Source organism: Dysidea avara, chromosome 8, assembly GCF_963678975.1.
Source record: "Dysidea avara chromosome 8, odDysAvar1.4, whole genome shotgun sequence".
Classification (NCBI taxonomy): Eukaryota; Metazoa; Porifera; class Demospongiae; order Dictyoceratida; family Dysideidae; genus Dysidea; species Dysidea avara.
Window position 1 is genome coordinate 29,297,149 of NC_089279.1, and position 19,728 is coordinate 29,316,876.

General features: G+C 37.7%; 1 protein-coding gene and 3 long non-coding RNA genes across 24 annotated transcripts; 2 read left to right on the forward strand and 2 right to left on the reverse strand.

Annotated features, from left to right (window-relative positions):
- Window positions 1-1,084: 1,084 nt before the first annotated feature.
- LOC136263081 (uncharacterized) lies at window positions 1,085-19,205 on the reverse strand. Of its 2 annotated transcripts, XR_010704445.1 has the most exons (6): window positions 19,106-19,205; window positions 2,074-2,139; window positions 1,902-1,992; window positions 1,757-1,806; window positions 1,600-1,709; window positions 1,085-1,222 (listed from the first exon to the last, which is right to left on the reverse strand). It is a non-coding gene; the product is annotated as an uncharacterized lncRNA (long non-coding RNA). The 2 variants fall into 2 exon arrangements; XR_010704444.1 differs by having other exon boundaries at window positions 1,600-1,806.
- Window positions 5,923-14,856, forward strand: LOC136263079 (uncharacterized). 6 transcript variants are annotated; one of them, XR_010704441.1, is made up of 13 exons: window positions 5,923-6,251; window positions 6,895-6,944; window positions 7,997-8,080; window positions 8,127-8,220; window positions 8,271-8,360; window positions 8,417-8,479; window positions 8,535-8,732; window positions 9,414-11,473; window positions 13,736-13,959; window positions 14,133-14,422; window positions 14,473-14,562; window positions 14,611-14,684; window positions 14,746-14,856. It is a non-coding gene; the product is annotated as an uncharacterized lncRNA (long non-coding RNA). The 6 variants fall into 6 exon arrangements; XR_010704438.1 differs by lacking the exon at window positions 6,895-6,944 and having other exon boundaries at window positions 5,924-6,251; window positions 9,414-9,495; window positions 9,540-11,473; XR_010704437.1 differs by lacking the exon at window positions 6,895-6,944 and having other exon boundaries at window positions 5,927-6,251; window positions 9,414-9,660; window positions 10,314-11,473.
- On the reverse strand, window positions 10,979-18,003 carry LOC136263077 (uncharacterized). 14 transcript variants are annotated; one of them, XM_066057540.1, is made up of 5 exons: window positions 17,468-18,002; window positions 15,027-15,079; window positions 14,860-14,976; window positions 14,712-14,794; window positions 10,979-14,397 (listed from the first exon to the last, which is right to left on the reverse strand). In XM_066057540.1, the coding sequence occupies exon 5, from the start codon at window positions 13,579-13,581 to the stop codon at window positions 11,644-11,646; it is 1,938 nt and encodes a 645-aa protein (XP_065913612.1). In that variant the 5' UTR covers window positions 13,582-14,397; window positions 14,712-14,794; window positions 14,860-14,976; window positions 15,027-15,079; window positions 17,468-18,002; the 3' UTR covers window positions 10,979-11,643. The 14 variants fall into 14 exon arrangements, with proteins under 14 accessions (XP_065913612.1, XP_065913614.1, XP_065913610.1 ...); XM_066057542.1 differs by having other exon boundaries at window positions 14,712-14,976; window positions 15,027-17,301; window positions 17,468-18,003; XM_066057538.1 differs by having other exon boundaries at window positions 10,979-14,394; window positions 14,860-17,301; window positions 17,468-18,003.
- Window positions 17,348-18,763, forward strand: LOC136263080 (uncharacterized). 2 transcript variants are annotated; one of them, XR_010704443.1, is made up of 7 exons: window positions 17,348-17,876; window positions 17,927-18,070; window positions 18,115-18,170; window positions 18,221-18,294; window positions 18,342-18,409; window positions 18,464-18,507; window positions 18,564-18,760. It is a non-coding gene; the product is annotated as an uncharacterized lncRNA (long non-coding RNA). The 2 variants fall into 2 exon arrangements; XR_010704442.1 differs by having other exon boundaries at window positions 17,348-18,070; window positions 18,564-18,763.
- Window positions 19,206-19,728: the final 523 nt, after the last annotated feature.

Consider the following 19,728-nt stretch of genomic DNA (forward strand, 5'->3'; position numbering starts at 1 on the left):
GTGTGCGGCCCTCAAAAAGGCTATGGTGAAAAAAGATGTGAAATCCAAGATGGCGGCCAAGAAATGGCTGTGATGGTAGGTTAACGGTAAAAATTTTAATATCGACAATTCAGGTGAATTTTGTGCCGCTTGGCACCTTGGATTTCACATCTTTTTTCACCATAGCCTTTTTGAGGGCCACACACTTTTTTTACAGCTTGGCTGTTTTGGATTAGATTTCACTTCTTTTTGTATTTGTATACCCCAAAGCCGTCCTATGGCCGGCTTTGGGGCTTTTTAACCTATCTTTCTTTCTTTACCACGGGAAGAAGAAAAGATGAAGTAGATGTTAAATACTTTAAATATTTCTGAATTTATCAGTAAATGTACGCATTATATATCAAGACTCACGGTAGTGAGGCGCGCGGCCAAGAAACTACGAAGCGCACGCCCAATTAAAAGACGAGGCCACTACTGTGAGTTATTTACGTGTAGGGTCGGTTTCGCAATATTAGCCCTGGATTACGCAACATCTCTCAATGGATTTGTATTGGGTTACGTAATAAAAAAATCTTTAGTCGTCGTCGTTTTCTTGCGACCTTGCTAAAGTAAAAATATAGCCGTATTTAGACATATTTCACTTTATTTCTCTACCTTGTATTACACGTATCGTCACGTTATACCAGTCATCTTACCCGTGTTTGTGCCAGCCATCTAGGCCTGACATTATCTAATTCTGGTTGGCCCTACGCGTATTTTCTCCATTCAAACCTCTAATCCCTACAATAACTTTTGAAGACACGATGTGGACACAAGCCCTAATGTCTGACAAACAAGTTGTGAAAGCGTGCAGATCCGTAAGTTCCCTACAATAACATGCACCACTTATGATACAGGAAATATTTTGCAAGTTGTGTGGAATGACCAAAACTCATGTACACGGTCACAAACCACATTCCAGACAAAAATTTGTTGCCCTACATTACATACATAATGAAAGCCACAACACAAGCTCTGCCTTACACTGATGATGTTTTGTGGAAGTGTGAACTGCCGTGACAGCTACTAATAAGGCAATTCTAATTGTGGATAAGATGGCTGCAGAATTCATGAAAATTTCTTGCAGTAGAGTAAACATGTAACAGTGCTATTATAACACATAACAAAAATTTAATAAACATCAGTTTAACACCAATTGATCATTTCTTAGATGTCTTCATGATGACACAAGATTAAGTGAGCCCTGTAAAAGAACAAGCATGCAGGCACTGAATTAAACATCAAAAATTATATTCAAGGCTATAAGTGAATCTGGTGTACCAGAGGTAACGTAAATGTGTTTGGTGCCTAAGTATGTAAACATGAACATGAGGAGACCTGTCAAACAACAAGTGGCCACCAAACAGAATGTACAACATGTACATGTTAAATATATTTCTTAGCTATACAACAGGAAATTCAGGATTGCAATTGTCGCAATTCCCACTTTTAAACTAAGCAAATGCCTGATATATTGTTTAACCCATTTTACAACCAATACCTGATCTTAAGTAACATTAAGTTACACTAGTGCATAAAAGTACAACTTACGAAGCAATTGCTGTGAGCTTGTGCACATACCTTAAGTCAAAGCTGCTAATCAGACGACTGGCCAATTATCACTAGAACTGGGCTTGTGGTCACCACAAAACACATCTTGCTTGGTATTCTGACAACACAAGATACCAGTCCTGTAAAACAACAAGCAAGCATTTTTCCCTGGTCAAACGTGACTTACCATGACTACATCCGACTGCTAGTACGTGAACTGCTATGACCAGATGGCGCCTGCAAAACCGACGGTGTCATTAATACATACAATATACCAAAGAATCTGGGTACTAGGAAAACATTAATACTATACTCACAACACGTAAACTGACCTGGGTATTAGTTTGTTACCATCATATGAGATAGTACAATATCAACTAATGTAGAAATTCATGACACCTTTTGACATCACAACATTGAGCACTACAAAAGAAAACACCATATAATTCCTCGAGTCCTGTAAGTAAACTTATCCGAAATTCACAATACTAATAAGGGTCCTACCTGGTCCAGAGTTAAGTATCACAACCACATCCACTGTTGGTGGGCAAATCACAATGACTAGATTGCCTGTAAAAACAGATAGGTGAGCATTAAATGCAATACACTTAAATTTGTCACTTTTTACACAAAATAAACATTTGGGGATTTTATTTGTTTAAACAGTTGACATTGTTACACAGAGACCTGAATAGACAGGTATATCAAGAAGTTTGCGGACATTTGTTATACTTTTGTTCATGGCAAAAATTCCATCTGGAACAGGCATGTCCAATACATTTCAATTGAAAAATTATTAAAAATTTAATTAATTATCGTGTACCGCCTATCTTGAGTCTGTTTAGTAACTTTCTGAATTTGATACATGTAGAGCAACTCTCTGCAAGTACAATGATGCCAAACGAAGTCCAATTCAAAGAAATTTTGGCTTGTCAAAATGGCCTAAACTGACCAGATTTCCCTATACATTTTGTATTGAGTGATTGGGAGTCATGCAATAAAAGGCATCATAACCCACGACACGTGATAGATACCTCAGATTCGAACCAGATTTGGAAATAGCAGTGAATAGCGATTAAGATGTGCTATAGCAGAAGGAAATCAGAGGAAATTTAAGCTTAAGTTTGAAAATCACTTACCTTTTCTATTGCAAATTGAATGCCGGATATTTTGAAAGAAACGCTCTGATCTATTTCAATGTCTTGACAGCCATTGTTAACCTTCACTACATTAGTGTTACAATGAAACAAAGCACTGTGAATTAGTTCTGCAGGTTAGTTTGTGAAAATTACAGTGTTCCGTGATTAAGCAAAATAATGTCTGTGCCATGCAGCAAACTTCTTCATATGTTTCACTGTACATAAATTCAGTAATTTAGACCAGAACATGTGACCAAGAGTTAATAATTGAGAGGAGAGTGTCTAACACAATACAGAGCCTCTACAAATGATTCAGGGGGAGTTTGAAGACGGAATAAGGAATAGCGGAATAACTCGCATCACAACGAACGGGCATTTATATGGCTTATGCAATGTTAGGGTGATTGTAATTGTAATTGTAATTGTAATTTTTGTAATTGTAATTTTTAAGCAGGGAGTCCACTCAGTAAAACTGATTTTCAGTGGAGCCCTGAACAAACATACAATAGACACATACAATAACTAATAATATACAAAAAAAAACAAACAAACATACATACACAACTAAGGATACATAGACAAAATTACACAGGAATTAAGAATTAAGATAATAATTACGAAATAATCCCTACGAACGAAATAATCCCGAAATAATCCCCAGTACAATAATTACGAAATAATCCCCAGTACAATAATTACGAAATTAATAATTATTGTACTGTTACAGCTGTGAACTCATCCCTCGTAGATATCCTTACAATGTAGGGTGATTGCGTGTACTGTTACAGCTGTGAACTACACTGCTTCGTCACTCATAGATGTCCTAGCGAAATGATTACTATACGCTCTTACTACTACTGTATGTAGCTAAGGCCACTCCAAATAAATTCTCTGTTTCCCGTCCACCGCCCGCATCTGGTTACTGTCAGCTCTAAATAACTCCATTATTCGGTATTCTTCCATTATTTTCCGGTTATTCTTGCATACTGACAGGCTCTGCAAAGGCCATCTTGAAACAGTGTCAGCTCACGTGTCAGCAGTACTATCAAGTCGGTACAAACTGCTATTTTTGCAACTTAAAAAGGAAGGAACAAGCTTAAGCATGCTTTTATGCAGCTTTTTATGGTTGTGCCAGGCAAATAATGGCCTGAAAAGCTGCCAATCTTATAATGAAATAATTGAAATGGACCGCCCGCCCGCATGCAAATATGCTTGAGTCCAGGACGGGAAACAGAGAATTTATTTGGAGTGGCCTAAGCTAGAATATACAGTAGTTAGCTCAGTTCGTTTTCGAGTCTTCATCCTTCCAGTGGAGGGATTAAACGAAACGACTGCCACGCCCCCTTTGCTCATGACGTTGGTACCATACTTAACATACAGTACCCGCTTACGAAGTGCAAAATTACATTTGATTATAGCTCTTACTAGCTACTACTGTATGTAAAGTATGGTACCAATGTCGCGAGCAAAAGGGGGTGTGACAGCCGTTTCGTTTCATCCCTCCACTGGAAGGATGAAGACTTAAAACGAAACTAATAGCTAACTACTGTATATTCTAGCTGTGCTAGCGCAATGATACTTAGCTACATACAGTAGTAGTAAGAGCGTATAGTAATCACTTCGCAAGGACGGCTATGAGCGACGAAGCAGTGTAGTTCACAACTGTAACAGTACACGCAATCGCCCTAACATTGCAAGGATATCTACGACCGATGAGTTCACAGCTGTAACAGTACAATCACCCTAACATTGCATAAGAAGCCATATTGATATAAAACGCCTATTCGTTGTGACTCGAGTTATTCCGCTATTCCGTTATTCCTTAGTTCCGCCTTTTACAAACTCCCTGATTCAGGTGATTCAAAGGGATTCTCTCAGATGTGTTAACAAGTGCACACTGCCAGAAAAAGGAAATATGATGATTGCACATGGGAAGAACAAAGAAATGTGATGATTAAAGCAATCTTCACATTATAGTATATACTACCAAGAGTAAATAATGGAATCTCTTTGAATCATGCTGAATCATTTGTAGAGGCTCTGCATGTATTGTGTTGGACACTCTCCTCTCAATTATTAACTCTTGATGTGACTCATGATGGGTATACTTTTTCATATAAACATTCAGTGATATCTGAAACAGATTCGCTTACTGACTTTCACCTGCAGCCAAAGTTCCAAGACTTTTAATGATGATGTAAGTGGAAAATGACAAGATAGCCACGTTTTTTTGGTAATTGGTCCGTAAGGTAAATGAGGGTAATTCCGGACACTCTTTAGTAAAATCGCTCTAACACTGCACTCACAACGAATTAAGACAAACTCTAGAATCGTTTTAAAGCCTATCTCATGGTGCATCTACAGTACAGATTTCGTTTCGATACAATCAACTGCTGAGGAGTTATGAGCCGAAATTTAACAACGTGTAAAAATGCAACATGCGGCTAATTCCGGACACTTCGAATATCAAGCAAGTAGCGCCTTCCACAGGTTATACCAATCCTCTTTGAAGTACGGAGACTAAAGTACAACTCATCTGCAGCTTATAAATCCAGTAGAAAGTTCATACCCTTTGGGAGAAAGCAGCAGTGCGTATTTTTAAAAGTTTATGTAATTCGCGAATATTTTCTTGTATTTCAACCGAGCAGTTTCTGAAAAATCAACTGCCACTCCACCTGTACTGCATGGATTCTTGTGATTTTTAGTGTGCAATTAGCCGAGGGTATGATCTTGATATAAATCTTTGAAAATCGAAAATATGAGCCTGGGCTGCCTGGTTAGATAAACATTTTCAAAGTTTTTGAACAAAACTATCCGTGATTGCGCTACAAATACGTGTCAAACTTCAAGTTCGAATAACGGATTCGCTTCAATTTTGGTTTGTAGATAGGCCATAGGACAGTGCATTAGCATACCAAATTATAGGCCCAGGGATCCTACCATTGTTGAGAACGACCTAAGTGTCCGGAATTAGCGGCTGTCCGGAATTACCCGAACTTACCTTACACCTTGTCAACAATCTCGCCATGAGATAATACGAGCTAGTGGAGCTAAAAAAAAATTTTTAAAAGCTAGTGGAGCTACCAGGAGTTTTCGCATGGCGGGTCTCTAAGATACCGTAAATTCGGTTAATCAGTGCGTGTCGATGATCTAATCCTCGATCTAATCAGTTTCGTTAACCTCCACCATAGATAATACACTGTTAAAAAGCCTGAGTGCATTTCATACCAAAATTGTATGCATTGCATACTGAGTTGCTACACTAGAAGGTATGAAACAGATCTGCATGCATTACATACTAAAAACGTTAGCATATCACACTAACATATTGGTATGAAATAACATACCCTGTGAGCATACCATGACGCCATAGCTCAGAGATATGCGCCTCTTATATGGGAAGATAAGCGCCTCTTATATGGAGCGTTTATGAATAGGGGCATACAAAAGCACTGGATGCGAGATGGGTTTGGGAGCTTGTTAGAAACTCTCGAGGGAAAGAGGTTGAAGGATCATGACGAGTCGAGTAAACTGAAGCACAGAGTGAGTTCTTAGTATTTGATAAGCAACGGTTTCAGGAAACCATAGATTACAATTATAACTCCCGTGACAAGTGTGGGTTAAATAAACTCTGGTTTGGTTCTAAGCCTTGTTCCAAGCTCCTTTATATGTTGTGTAACTGTTAGAGTTGATAATGAATACCATCTGTCTCATACCCAGACCCAGCTGGGCCATTTTCAGTCAACCAGCTTTGGCATCCAATGAAAGTTTGGCTGAATCTTAGTCAATCGAATTTAAATTTGATCTGTGTTGACTAACTTCATGCATGCATCTACAACGAAACTGCATTGCTTTGGTCACTCCAAATAAATTCTCTGTTCCAGTCCACTGCCTGCATCCGTGTCACTAATAATATTATAATTCTTCCGTTTTTTCTTGCATACTGAACAGTTTCAATTTTATAATGTGTCAGTGTGCATTGAGTCTCTACAAATTTACATTTTGTTCTACCTGCAACTTAATTTTATGCTGGCTATGCTCAGGAAAAGCTACCAATTTTATAATGGAAATGGACTGCTCGCTTGCATAAATGTATGCCCAGTGGAGGACGGGAAACAGAGTCTTTATTTAGAGTGGCCTTGTGTTTGGAGCAGTCATGCACTTTTGTAATATAATTACATCTTAGCAATGGTGCAACTAGCCATTCAGCCCTTGGTAGCCACTGAAGTACTGCAGGTGAGTGTTAATGATACACCGGTTTCTGTCTAGTTACAGTAGTGGGTAACAGTATGCAATCTTTTAAAACTGCATGTTGGCTATTTGCTACATTAATATAACTTGCTATTCTGCTCTACGGCTTTTATTATACAAACAGGAGCTAGCTGGAGTTGGCTATAATAATTATTTACATATGCCTATAGGTAGACCCATTTAGATGCTAATAATGGTCCAGCCATTTAGTCAAACAAAATCAGTCCGGCTAGACCAGTTTGATATCCAAATTTAGTCCGGCTAATTACCTATATTCAAAACGCTTGATTAACCAGATTGTTTTTCATGTAATAGAACTATGGACCAGTAACCTCAAAAGCAAGTCATGCAAATCAGCAGATGTATACAGATATAGTTATTGTTTATGGGTTCATATATAGTGGTATTGAAATTTTAGATTAATCCTAAGATACACTATCCATGCTCAATTAACGTTCTCACAACTAAGCAAGTGCATGGTTGTACTGTCACCTAATGATATAACTCACTGATAAACTTTGTCAATGGCCTACCTTAACTACATTAATATAGATTTCAATGATAGTTGTGACTAGCTAGGGTATGTGTGCACGGTAGTATCAGGTGGAGGAGACTGTTCACACAGTGATATGGGTAACCATTTTAAATGATATTAAATCGGAATATGCTAGATAATACTGTACAGTGTGTATGTGTGTGCGTAGGTGAGACTTCGGGTGCCTACACCTTCACTTGTGGGATATGGTACAGCCTCCTGCGGGGTTACTAGTCCTAGGATTTGCCTGCACTGACTCCAGTGCTTGTTCACTGGGTAGGCATGACCATACTAGCATGACAGCTGAAGGCTTTGCTTTTTGTTTGCTTTTGTGTGTGTCCAGGGTTAGTTCTAGAAATGTTGCTCACCTGGTTTCAAGTTCTGAAATACACGGAGTAGTTGCTTTGCTTATTTAGGTGTATATTTTCATGTATGGTTAGCTACTGTTTGACACACGTATGCATGACGACTGCTCTGTTGAAATGTATGATTGTTATTTTAGAGTAGCTATGCATATGTTGATTTTATCTGAATAATATGGTTCAGCGGTATCGACTCTACCTGATTAAATGGTTACAGACCCAAGGTATATTCAGTATCCTTGGAGAATGACTGTCGAGATTTCAGTTTAGATGGTGTCTCTGTGATCACATCGGTGAACTCATCCAGGAGACTGGAGGCATACAAGTCCTCATAGTTTCTACTTATGGAAATAAACTATCAAAAGTTAGTTTATATGCAAATAAACTTGTTTATATTATATTATATTGGTACAGAGAGTAAATTGAAGACAAAAGAGGAACTCTAGATCTGTAAAGACAGTTAGAATGCCTGTAGACTCTGACAATGGTATTGTCAATAGTCAGGTAACTAAGAACTTTATAGCAATCACAATGCAGTTCTACTTCTATTGCTTCATCAGGTGACAACGTTCTTAGGGTGGAAAATAAGAACAGATTGCACGGAGCTGTGTGCAAATGTTGGAGTGAGTACAAATAAAGTTATTTCTTACCTCATGACATGTTATACTTTTCCTATAGTAATATAACTGCTGTGCTGACGTCATACCCACAGGAATAAGCGCCTCTTATCTGGAACATTTATGCCGGAATAGGCACTTGCAAGAGCGTCAGCATCAGGGTCTGGGGGAGAAATACTCGAAGGAGTAAGGCTTAGAGACTGAAGGATCATGAAGAAACGAGTTGACTAAATTGCACGTGGACTGGTATAGTAACAGGGTGAGTTTTTAGTATTCAATATCCGCGTAGAGAAAGTCTATGGTAAAACCGAGGGTCACAAGTGGGATTAATAACCTATACATAAACAAAGATTCTAAGCCTTGTCTTTAATACAGGCCTTCATCTAGGAAATGACTCAAGGTGGGGGGGGGGGATAACCATGAGTGGGCAATAATTAAAGATCCACGTGTTCATCCCTATGCACACTCCACCTAGGATGTATCTTACACTCTCAGGTGCATTGTCGTGTGCCTGAGGATGACCATGCCACTCCAGAAATTTAGGCTTTCTTAAATTGCCTCTGGTGCACTCTTGAGTATCTCAGAGTGAAGAAAATTTTGTATTTTTGTTTCAAATTGCTTATGGTGCATTTTCAATTACCTGAGAATAACATGCCATTTTTAGACTCAAATTACTTGTGGTTCATTCTCAGGTACATGAGAATGCAAAGCCACTCCAGGACATTTTTGCATTTTAAACTCTCATAGGTGGCTTCTTGTGCATTCTCGTACCACATGTCCGCCATGAAATTTTTGTATTTTAGACTCTCGGATTGCTTCTGATGCATTGTTAACAATTTAATGGGGTGAGAGTTTGTCAAGGGATGGCGGCAATGAAGTCCTGGTTTATATGTTGTGTGTTAAACTGTTTAGGGTGGTTATAAAGATTTTTAAAAAATAGGTGTTTGCTAACATTGGTTCCTAGAAGGCAAAGTCTGCAAATATACATGGAAACAGTAGAGACAGTTAGAAGGAAGAGACTGGTAAGTTGTTTGAATTTGAATTGATTGCTGCAATAAAAATTTAGATCTGGGACAAAAATTGTTCCAGCTGGGTCATTTTCAGTCAAACCAAATTTGATACTGCTTGATTGTTAAGGGAGGGCTGTGATGTGTTGCGTAGATGGCTGTTTTTAAGCAGAGAAGCAGGTAACATTTGCTATATAATTGGGAAATCAGCCTGGGGGCACATCACAGTGAAATATCCCATTTCTCTTGCATGATTATATAGCACTGGTTTCTTTCTTGCACTGTCACCTTACGTAACTACTGTCACTGAAGTTTATATCTCTGTTCAAATTGTGTCATGTTGTGCCTGACTGTAGTGTCACGCATACATAGCAGTTTAGCAAGTAGCTACAACAAATCTTTAATAGTATCATCCACTCATGCATTCACTATGCTTGTCACTATGTCAGTACTGCATGAACTAAGGTGTGAATCATATGGGGAAGGTTGGAGATTAGTACAAAGGCTTTTTTGGGAAAGAGGGAGGAATTTTTGTCAATTTAAAAACCTTTCATGAATGCATCTAAAATCGCAAATTCACAAACGTTATCTTCCGCGAATGATTCCCATTATACAGTATTATTTCCATACATGGTTAACTGCCACTTAACACTCATTCTAGCACTTAGCATGACAAATGTTTTGTTGAAAAGTATGACTCCTCTATTAGATTAGCTATTTGAATATTTTGATGGTAAAATTATTTTTAGAAACTGTGGAAACACTCATTAAACATTTTTTGTGTGTATTATGTGGTGTTGTGCATGCAGAGTGAAAGCTATCTCATTTGATAGGAGTTGACACTGGATCATCGTCAACCAGTTGAAACAGTGATATAGGGCTCAAACGAATATTCTATTATTTGAATATTCGGAGAATATTCGTTTCAAAGGAAATACGTAACATCAGTGTGTAAATACTTGGAATTCTTGATCCTACATAAGCATATCTATGACATAAATGATCAAATCATGTTGATTCTGAATTGTATTAAAGAGACATCTTGTACAATAGGATTATTGATATCTCGTCCATATACCAATGCTGAAAAAGAATATTCAAATATTCGGTAGTTGTGAATAAAGAATATTCGAATAGTAAAAACCACTATTTGTTTGAGCCCTACAGTGATACAAAAGATGTATCTTGTTCTTGTATAACTTTGTATGAACTGTACTGTTTGCAATATTATTTCAGTATGGAGATAACAATAGAATACATAGCTTTCAGTTTTGGTATCTTGTTGAGGCAAAGTTTCCCCGACCTGTGGTCAGTGTTTTTATGGATGTACCTTGGACCATACGGGCTTTATGTATGATGCTGGCAACTGGCCCAACTAATGTGTACTCAACATACAGCAACTCTGTACACAGGTCTAAGTGAGGGATATCCTTTCATCAACCATACGAAACTAAAAACTGTGATAAAAAATAAATAAAGTATGTTGAAAAATGTTGAAATAAAAATTTGTTTGTAGAATACCTTGAATTAAGCGGCGGCGTGCGTATATTTGTGGTTAGGAAGGGGTTATCCAAGGGGTTTCCAGCGGCGACACGATAAATGATTTATTTAGACAAAGCGAGTGGTCTTTGTAGAATGCTAACAGGGGAAGGAAGTTTACGATAAGACAAAACTTTTATTCACTATACCTCTTCTGGAGGATACGAAGCTTGGTAGTTTGATATAAAGGTGCTTGTCTCGTAAGAGTCTTAGTTCAAAATAAAGCAGCTTAAACGGTTGTTCAAAGCGTAACTATGCAAATATTATGGGTGGCCAATGAGAGTTTGTGGATTTAAAAAAATTGTAGTCAGTGGCTTGAGGGAAAGATACTGTGTATACTCACGTGGCTGGTGAAATCACGTGTATCTAGTCTACCGTTGTTTCATATTATTCAACTGGGATCAAAACGATGATGAAAAGCGCGACGAATAAAGTGGTTGCTATTATAAAAAAGGTATGTTTTATTGTGTGCGTGTGTTAACCATATGTACTTTATAGTGCACGAGATTTAATTTATAGGTTAGTGGGTGAATAAAATAGAATCATATGATTAAAAGATACAAGTTTAATCTCACTATTTTGTGTTTGTAAGGGTAGTGTCTAACAGTTGTTACATCTGTTCAATTAAAATACACCATAAATAGAGGCCTGTTTAATTTCCATTTTAATAGGAGGGGGAGAGTTCTCATCACAGTCAACTCCATTTAATTTAGCTCTGACTAAGTGAGACCTTAGATTGCGATTTTTCCTAAATGTGAGGGATGGAAATGGGATAACATTATTTTTAAAGCAATTGGTCCGTTGTATGTTCGGCCAGTACTTTTTAATGATTCCCATAATCTTAGGTGCTACTTTAGAAAACCTTGTAATGAAGGCTATTCTGTTAGAAATTCCAACCTTGCAATGTGACTTAAGCTCTTGAGATCTATTTGAGAACTTAACTCTATTCATTTGCTGATGAATGACTTTATGTGAGTACCCTCTCTTTAATAGATTGATTCTATGTTTTTTCTTGAACTCCAAGAACGTGTCAAGTTTCGAATTAGTTCTGATGAATCGTTTCATTTCTCCAATAATGACGCCTTTACTAGTACCTTGGGGATGGAAAGATGTTTCATGGATGTAGGCCTGCTTATTTGTAGGTTTAATATAGGTTGAGACATCTAATGTTTTTGTAGATAAAAAATCAGGTCCCTTGTGTATCTGGAGGTCAAGATAGTTGATGCTATGGTGGCTGTATTCATAGGTAAATTTAATTGTGGGGTGGAATGCATTTAAATTAGAAATTAAGTTCTTAAGTTCATCTTCCGTATGTTCCCATAGTATTATTAGGTCGTCAATATAACGCTTGTAGTACAGCGGTTTAAAAGCGACTTGGGATAGAAAATCCTTTTCCAGCCTACCCATAAAAATATTTGCATAGGCTGGTGATAATTTGGACCCCATAGCGACGCCTTGTAATTGCTGATAACAAGTGTTGTTAAATTCAAACGTATTCATTGTCAGAACAATTTCAAGTAATTTGGCTAACATTTCAGGATTGGGTAGAGATGGGTCACTCACTTTAAGTTCTGTTAATGCTTCTAGACATGCTTTTATTCCATCTGAGTGTGGAATGCATGTATAGAGCGATTTTACATCTATCGTTACTAAGATAGTATTTGGTTCGACCTCAAGCTGTCTAAGCTCATTGATTAATTGGGTGGAATTCATAAGATATGAGGGTAGTGCCTTCATGATTGGTTGTAGCCAGTAGTCTACAAATTGTGATAGGTTTTCCGTAGGACTGTCACAACAACTAACTATGGGTCGAATTCCCAATGGATTCTTGTGTGTTTTCTTTAAAAAGTAAAGTCTGGCTAATCTAGCATTGTTAGTTGGGGAGCAAGCCTCAACCATTTGTTTAGTGAGGAGTCCTCTTTTGTAATAGTTATTAAGTACGGAGTTTATCTCCATGCAAATACTAGCTGTGGGGTTACCATCTAGCTTACAATATGTATTACAGTCGTTGAGATGATCAAGACCCTCTCTTATGTAAGTAGACTTGTCTTGAATCACAACATTTGTTGATTTATCAGATTTATTTATTATAATATCAGAATTATTCTTAAGCTCTTTAAGGGCTTGTCGCTCCTTGTAAGTGAGGTTCCCTTTGGCTTTATCTGCAAGAGATAACTCTGAAACTTCTTGTTTTACAGTACCAAGAACTCCCTCTAAATCTGCAAATGATGTAAATGCCCTATTATAGTCAAACCTTCTCTTCATAAGTTTACGTTTAGGGAATTTCGGTACCATAGCATGTTGGTTTGTATGTTTTATAGGCCGTGACAGTCTTCGTATTTTATGGAAAAAATAATCTAGGTCTCTTAATATTTCTAAATGGTTAGGATTTCTTGCTGTTGAGACAAAACTCAACCCTTTGCCAAGTAGGAAAATTTGGGTCTCTGATAGTGTATAGCTTGACAAGTTGGTAACATACTGCTTGGCACAAGTTATACAATTGGCATCAATACATGTACTAGAGTCATGGTTATATGGTTTGTTATAATTGTTTATATACATACGTTTAACATATCTTCTTTGTTGTTTCCTAGTGAATATACTTAGTCTTTTTTCTCTTTTAAGTTTTTTGAAAACAGCTTTTTCGGTTTAACCTTCTTAAGAGGTTTCTTACAAGATGGTATTGTTTTTACAGTTTTTATCTTCTTCCTTATAGATTGATCAGGATTGGCTGCGGCGCTTCGTTTACGTTGCAGTCTCCTGGTAGTAATTGCACAATCCAGTTTGACCTCTCTGATGGTGCCTTCTAGAATATCACCTATGTTAGGGAACTCAGTGATGAACTGAGGTAGTAATTCACACGAAGCATCATGGATGACTTTAGCCGCTTTAAGCTCTATTTGAGCTATTTCAGCTTTGTGGAAGTCATCCAGTGCTGTGGTAAGTCTGGTTCCACATTCGTTTAATATTTCGTCCCACTTGGTAGACAGTTCTTGGGGAGGGTCAATGATTTTCAAAGGAACTTTTGGTGTTACTCCTTTAGGAATGGCTTTGTTCTTTATGCAGTCACTTAAGAAAGTTTGTTTGCTTATAGATTTAGCCTTTTCCTTTAGGACTCTCCAAAGTGGTTCCTTCAAGATGTCATTGATAGATTTCCTAGTAACTTCAGGGAGCGACACAACGCCGGGAGTGTAATCAATAGTATTGGAACTTAAGAATTCGGCGGCATCGACTCTACCTGATGGTGTTACTATTGCCAGGCGTTCAACAACGTCCTTGGCAAAAGACTTTGGGGACATAGGCTTCTTCTTGGGGGTCTCACTGATGAAATCCGCAGACACATCCAGGAGACTACTGTCCATGTCTTCAATAGTGCTACTTATGTGGTGGAGAGAAAAAAAATGTAAATAATAAAATGTTTAATTTTAATGCTGTAGTAAGTTATGTGTTAAGAGGTGATTGGTGAGAGAGAAGATGGTAGATGGAACTCTGATGTTGTTCAGAATTCCAGGAGACTCTGACAATATTATTGTCAATAGTCAGGTAACTAAGAACTTAATACTAGTCACAATGCATTTCTGCTTTTGACAGCTTCCTCAGGTGACATGTTCTTAGGTCACAAGAATGAAGAATACAATGTATGGAGCTGTATGTATAATGTTAAGGTCAGTGGAAATAAATTTATTGCTTACCTTGTCATGTTACCACAATTTGTTTTTATTTTAGTGGGCTTGGGGAAAGTAGCTAGTCTCTACGATGACTTTAAGTTGGAGAACTAGTGATAAAAAATAAATAAAGTATGTTGAAAAGTGTTGAAATAAAAATTTGTTTGTAGAATACCTTGAATTAAGCGGCGGCATGCGTATATTTGTGGTTAGGAAGGGGTTATCCAAGGGGTTTCCAGCGGCGACACGATAAATGATTTATTTAGACAAAGCGAGTGGTCTTTGTAGAATGCTAACAGGGGAAGGAAGTTTACGATAAGACAAAACTTTTATTCACTATACCTCTTCTGGAGGATACGAAGCTTGGTAGTTTGATATAAAGGTGCTAATATAATCTATGTAGAGCACAATTGATTGAACTATCCATGGCACATGTACTCCAATATGTTGGTGCAATACATTGCGAATGGTACATACCCAGAGATCAAAGCCGTACTGTGCTATGGCCGCTCCAGATATGGAAGTATAAAAGTAATAGAACAGCGCACATATTATATGGTTATTAATATGCAAAAGGTTTCTTCTTAATTGAATTAAAAGTGTTTCTGTGAAAAAAGTAGGGCCATAGCTGTAGCCACTTATGATTATGAATACTGAAGAGTACAGTTATAACTGATATATTCGGGGAGGTTACAAATCACAAAATAAGAATTATATTATAGTTACCTAAAAACGTTTCCAGAGATTGAGATTCTATAGTATCAATGAGTAGGTTATTCCAATCACAGGTAGATCTGGGGTAGTAGCTGAATTTATTAGTGATTTGTTCTAGTAAAAGGTATCTCAAAATGGAGAGAGTGGGTTTGGAACCACGTGGTAGCGAGTAAGCCAGGTTGGGATCCAGCTATAAGTAGTACCATTAGGCCACTTCAACTAAATCTTTGTTTCTCGGGCGAAATTCAGCCAAATAAAGGTCGGTAAAATAAAAATAGGCTATTTTGCTAGCTGAAGAGTGATATTGCGAGTCAAGCGGTGGCTAAGCTACATTACGGTTGCTGTATCACTTGTGAGTAGGCAGCTATATGTTGAGATATTTAGTGTTACTTACTTTTTAAGAGCTTAAAGATAAAGTTGCAACTCTTTCGTGGCGTTATCACTCTTTGCAAGGTGATCACGTGATTAACATAATTATTTTATGCTGAAAAATATAGGGTCGGTCGGGCCCGAGAAACAAAAGATTTAGTTGAAGTGGCCTTATCTTAGTTTGGTCAGTAAAGCAAATTTCTTCCAAATCTCAAATAACTAAACTTTCACAATTTATTGTATCATGAATAATACAACCTACTGGAGGACGCGAAATTGAATTTACAGGTTTTTACAATTGATTTTGTCCCATTTGCAATAGAGTTTGTCACTTTTGCAGAATTCTCTTTTGCTATTGATTTTATCATCCTTAACAAGATTGGCAGCTGCAGTAAACATGAAAACAAGATTATAGCAAGTGCTTGACAATCTTGTTAAAGCACAATTGTTGTAAACAACTCTTTAATTCTTCTTACAGCTTCTTTAACAGCTTTGCAATTTTTGCTTAACCATTGGTGATGGGTGTGGTCACTCGCCAACAAACTAATTAACTTGAAGGCCTTTGCGTATCTAGTGTCTCAAGTGGTATTCTCTATGGTAAAATGATCCACCTTGTGATAAGCGGCTAGTTTACTGCAGACGATGCAATTATGATGAATTCTTGTGCAAAAGTGACAAAATGTAATGTAAAAGCGATGAATTCAATCACACATATACATGCTTCACACATGAAATATCACATCAGATCAATAAAAGTGTTCGTGACCCCTGACCACTCAAAATCTCCGGGCCCTGACCCTGTACTGTCACTACAAAACGTGGGTTGGCTTGGCTGTATATGAAACTGTTTTGTTGCTGGCTTGGTGTTGCAGAAACACACAACCTTGGACCTTACAATTAGGATAATTCACTAGTTTTTCACTTTAATCCATAAAAGTTTCAGAAGAATCCGTAAACATGTATTATCACAGGACACCATTATGTCTAACCTTATGTCATATGTAATAGCCCTGACAATCTATAAGAAACATTGGAAGTCATGTGAAAATAATAGATGTGATTCAGACTTCCAGACGTATGAATTTTTGTAACTTGACTTCGGAGACTGTGTAAAGAAACAGTGAAGGATGGAAGCAAGAGTTCATAATATTATGAACTCTTGATAGATGCTTGTCAGTATTATATATAAACATATAAACAAAGATTATCCAGCACTATATTTTGAGAAAAGTCAGTGACTAAGTATGCTTTAGTCGCCAAAAAGATTTCGGTCAAATGTGAAATTTGTCCCACCAGCCCGAATTAAGCTACAATACTCCTCAGACAATAATATTATGGGTATGTTATAGTGTTTAAAGACATACTTGTTCAGTGGCCAATTTGCAGTGGTGGTTTTCGAGATGCTAATAGAGCACCCCATGTTTTATACATCCATAGTGACCTAAGTTCTGTAAAACATCATGGCTATTGACGGACGTGAGTTTAAATGTAAAGGCTTTCTGTAAACATGTGTTTCCAGATTCTTCTGAAACCTCTATATAAAATGGTGATCAAGAAGGAAAAATATTGATGATCACAGTTCATTACTCCAGCTGAAAGTGCATCACCCATCATCAACTGGCAGTGTGGAAGTGACTACCAATTGCAGAGTGACCTCAATCTGATGATGCAAACTTTCAACATGAGTACTGTATATCTACCTGGAATAAAAGTAGCATAGTAGCGGTAGTCCGCTACAAACTTGGCAGCGAGTGATTGTCTGGTAGCTCAGGTAGCTAGCCGACTCAGTTTATTTTTGCGTAGGCGCCTCAAGTGATGGTGAAGTGACTCTACATTGACAAGGAATCGTACAGTAGATAAGATTTCACATACTTGGAATCATCCCGTGTTCTATTTAATTGTCACCATCCCTATAACACTCACGTGAGGATGCTATCGACAGCTGCAATTTGTTAGCAACCGTTTGGACATACGACGTTGAGTCGAATATTCACAAACGGAGGTTGTTGAGTAGGGCTGTACTTAAAGTTGTCGGAGCTGGTGGTGCATGGTGTAGGCCGGTGTTGGACTGAGCTGCCGCAACTGGGTTGAACCATACCAGACTATTCGGTTTGTTTCATTATACTGATAATAATTTCTTGCTTGACTAAACTTTTTAGCAGGCGGCTACATACTGCAGTCGACCATGAACTGTACGAAGGCGCTCCGCAGGCTCCTGTGCTGGCGGCTCAGGGGGCCGGTTCAATTAACTGCCATTCTCTCAGTTCCGGCGGCCGGGGTTTACATACTAGCACTGATAACAGGTTGGTAACTATGTTACTTGCAGTGGCTTTTAGTTTTTATATAGGTATGCTGACAGAAAAGTGTTGACAGAAGTGACAGGTCAGGATGAAGTGACACCAGGTACGGACAATACAAAGGTGTTATCATGTCACATATCATATCCTTTCTAGCAAACAGCAATTAGTTCTAGTGACATGGATTGAAATACTGCTATATAGTCAGGATGGCCAGGCCACCAAACGTGGTAAGATTATGGAATGCTATGATTTATCAATCATTTTTTCTTCCCAGAACACCAATTTGTAAATGTATAAGACCAGTCTTATGCTATTAAGACACAACTGATTCAATAACAACAGGTATTATACCGTACAATTCTTACATTAAAATTCATAATCTATAATAATTGACAGAATTAGCTATACATTGCTTTTGAAAGAGATTTCAATCATGCATGGTAAGTACATTATTTCTTGGCTTCATCTGTTCACAATGCATACCATAATGCCATAGAAACAACTGCAGAAATAGAAGATAGTGATAGCCGTATGCAGTTCCCATGGATGTCGTTCATCTTAGATGTTCAGATATGCAGTGTCGAAACCTAGAACAATAAATATAATTAGCAATGTTTTGAAATATGTATTTGTAATTGTAAATGGATGTTAATCATACCAAAAAAACAGTCTGCATTACATACAATGGCTAGAATGGTTATAGTAATGCATTATGGATGTAGATCATACTGGGAATACAGTGTGCATTACGTACTATGGGTAGAATGGTCAGTAATGCACACAACAAATGGAATGCTCGGTGTGAGGAAGCATATCATCTGCAGTTTGGTGTGATATGCAACCAACTGTTTTAACAGTGTACACTCCCATGTGTATTATCTATGGTGGAGGTTATTAGGAGTATTAGGAGTACACTCCCATGTGTATTATCTATGGTGGAGGTTATTAGGAGTGTATTATCTATGCCTCCACTCCAGACTCTTATTCTTTCCATACTTCAGCAACGGTGTACGGCCTCTGCATTAAAGTACACCTCACCATGAAATGAAATCCAGTTACAATAAGACTTAATGTAGTGTCGTTACTTCTCTCTCACTCTCCTTCTTGGACTGCCATTTTAAACAACATTAGTTCAATTTTAACGATAATTTTAATTAAAACCGCCTATCACGTGTGTCCGCTTGGGACATTCCAAGGGACTTCACCTAAATAGATTACGTGATAATTGTCAGTCTTGTGTGGTACTTGTCCTTAGTCATAGCACAGCAATGCGGTAAGTGTGTATTATAGCCTAGCCATATAGGATTGTTTGTGTGCTGCTATTTTTTTTGTGATGATGCATATGTATGGTAGCATAGAACGCGTGATGGTAGGGCAAATGCCCGCCTAGCTTTTTTTATAGCTACTCTATTATATGTTACTGATACATCAGGGGCGCCAGAGTAAGGTGAAAGTGGTAGCTAAGACTAAGTCAACTGGTCTATATAGTCTGGGTCTCTGGGGCATACTCCCTCAGAAAATTTTAATTAAGTATACTGCAACTTTTAGTCCTTCAGTGACCAAATTCGCTTCATCAAGTTTGAAAGTTTAATTCCAGCCAAAAAGGCTAGGATCTTAATGCACTGGTTGTATCTACTGTACTGGCTCTGATGCCCTATATT

Bases quoted from the DNA above. Each gene is read 5' to 3' on its own strand.
- LOC136263077 (XM_066057542.1), bottom strand. From the start codon at position 13,581: ATGTATATAAACAATTATAACAAACCATATAACCATGACTCTAGTACA.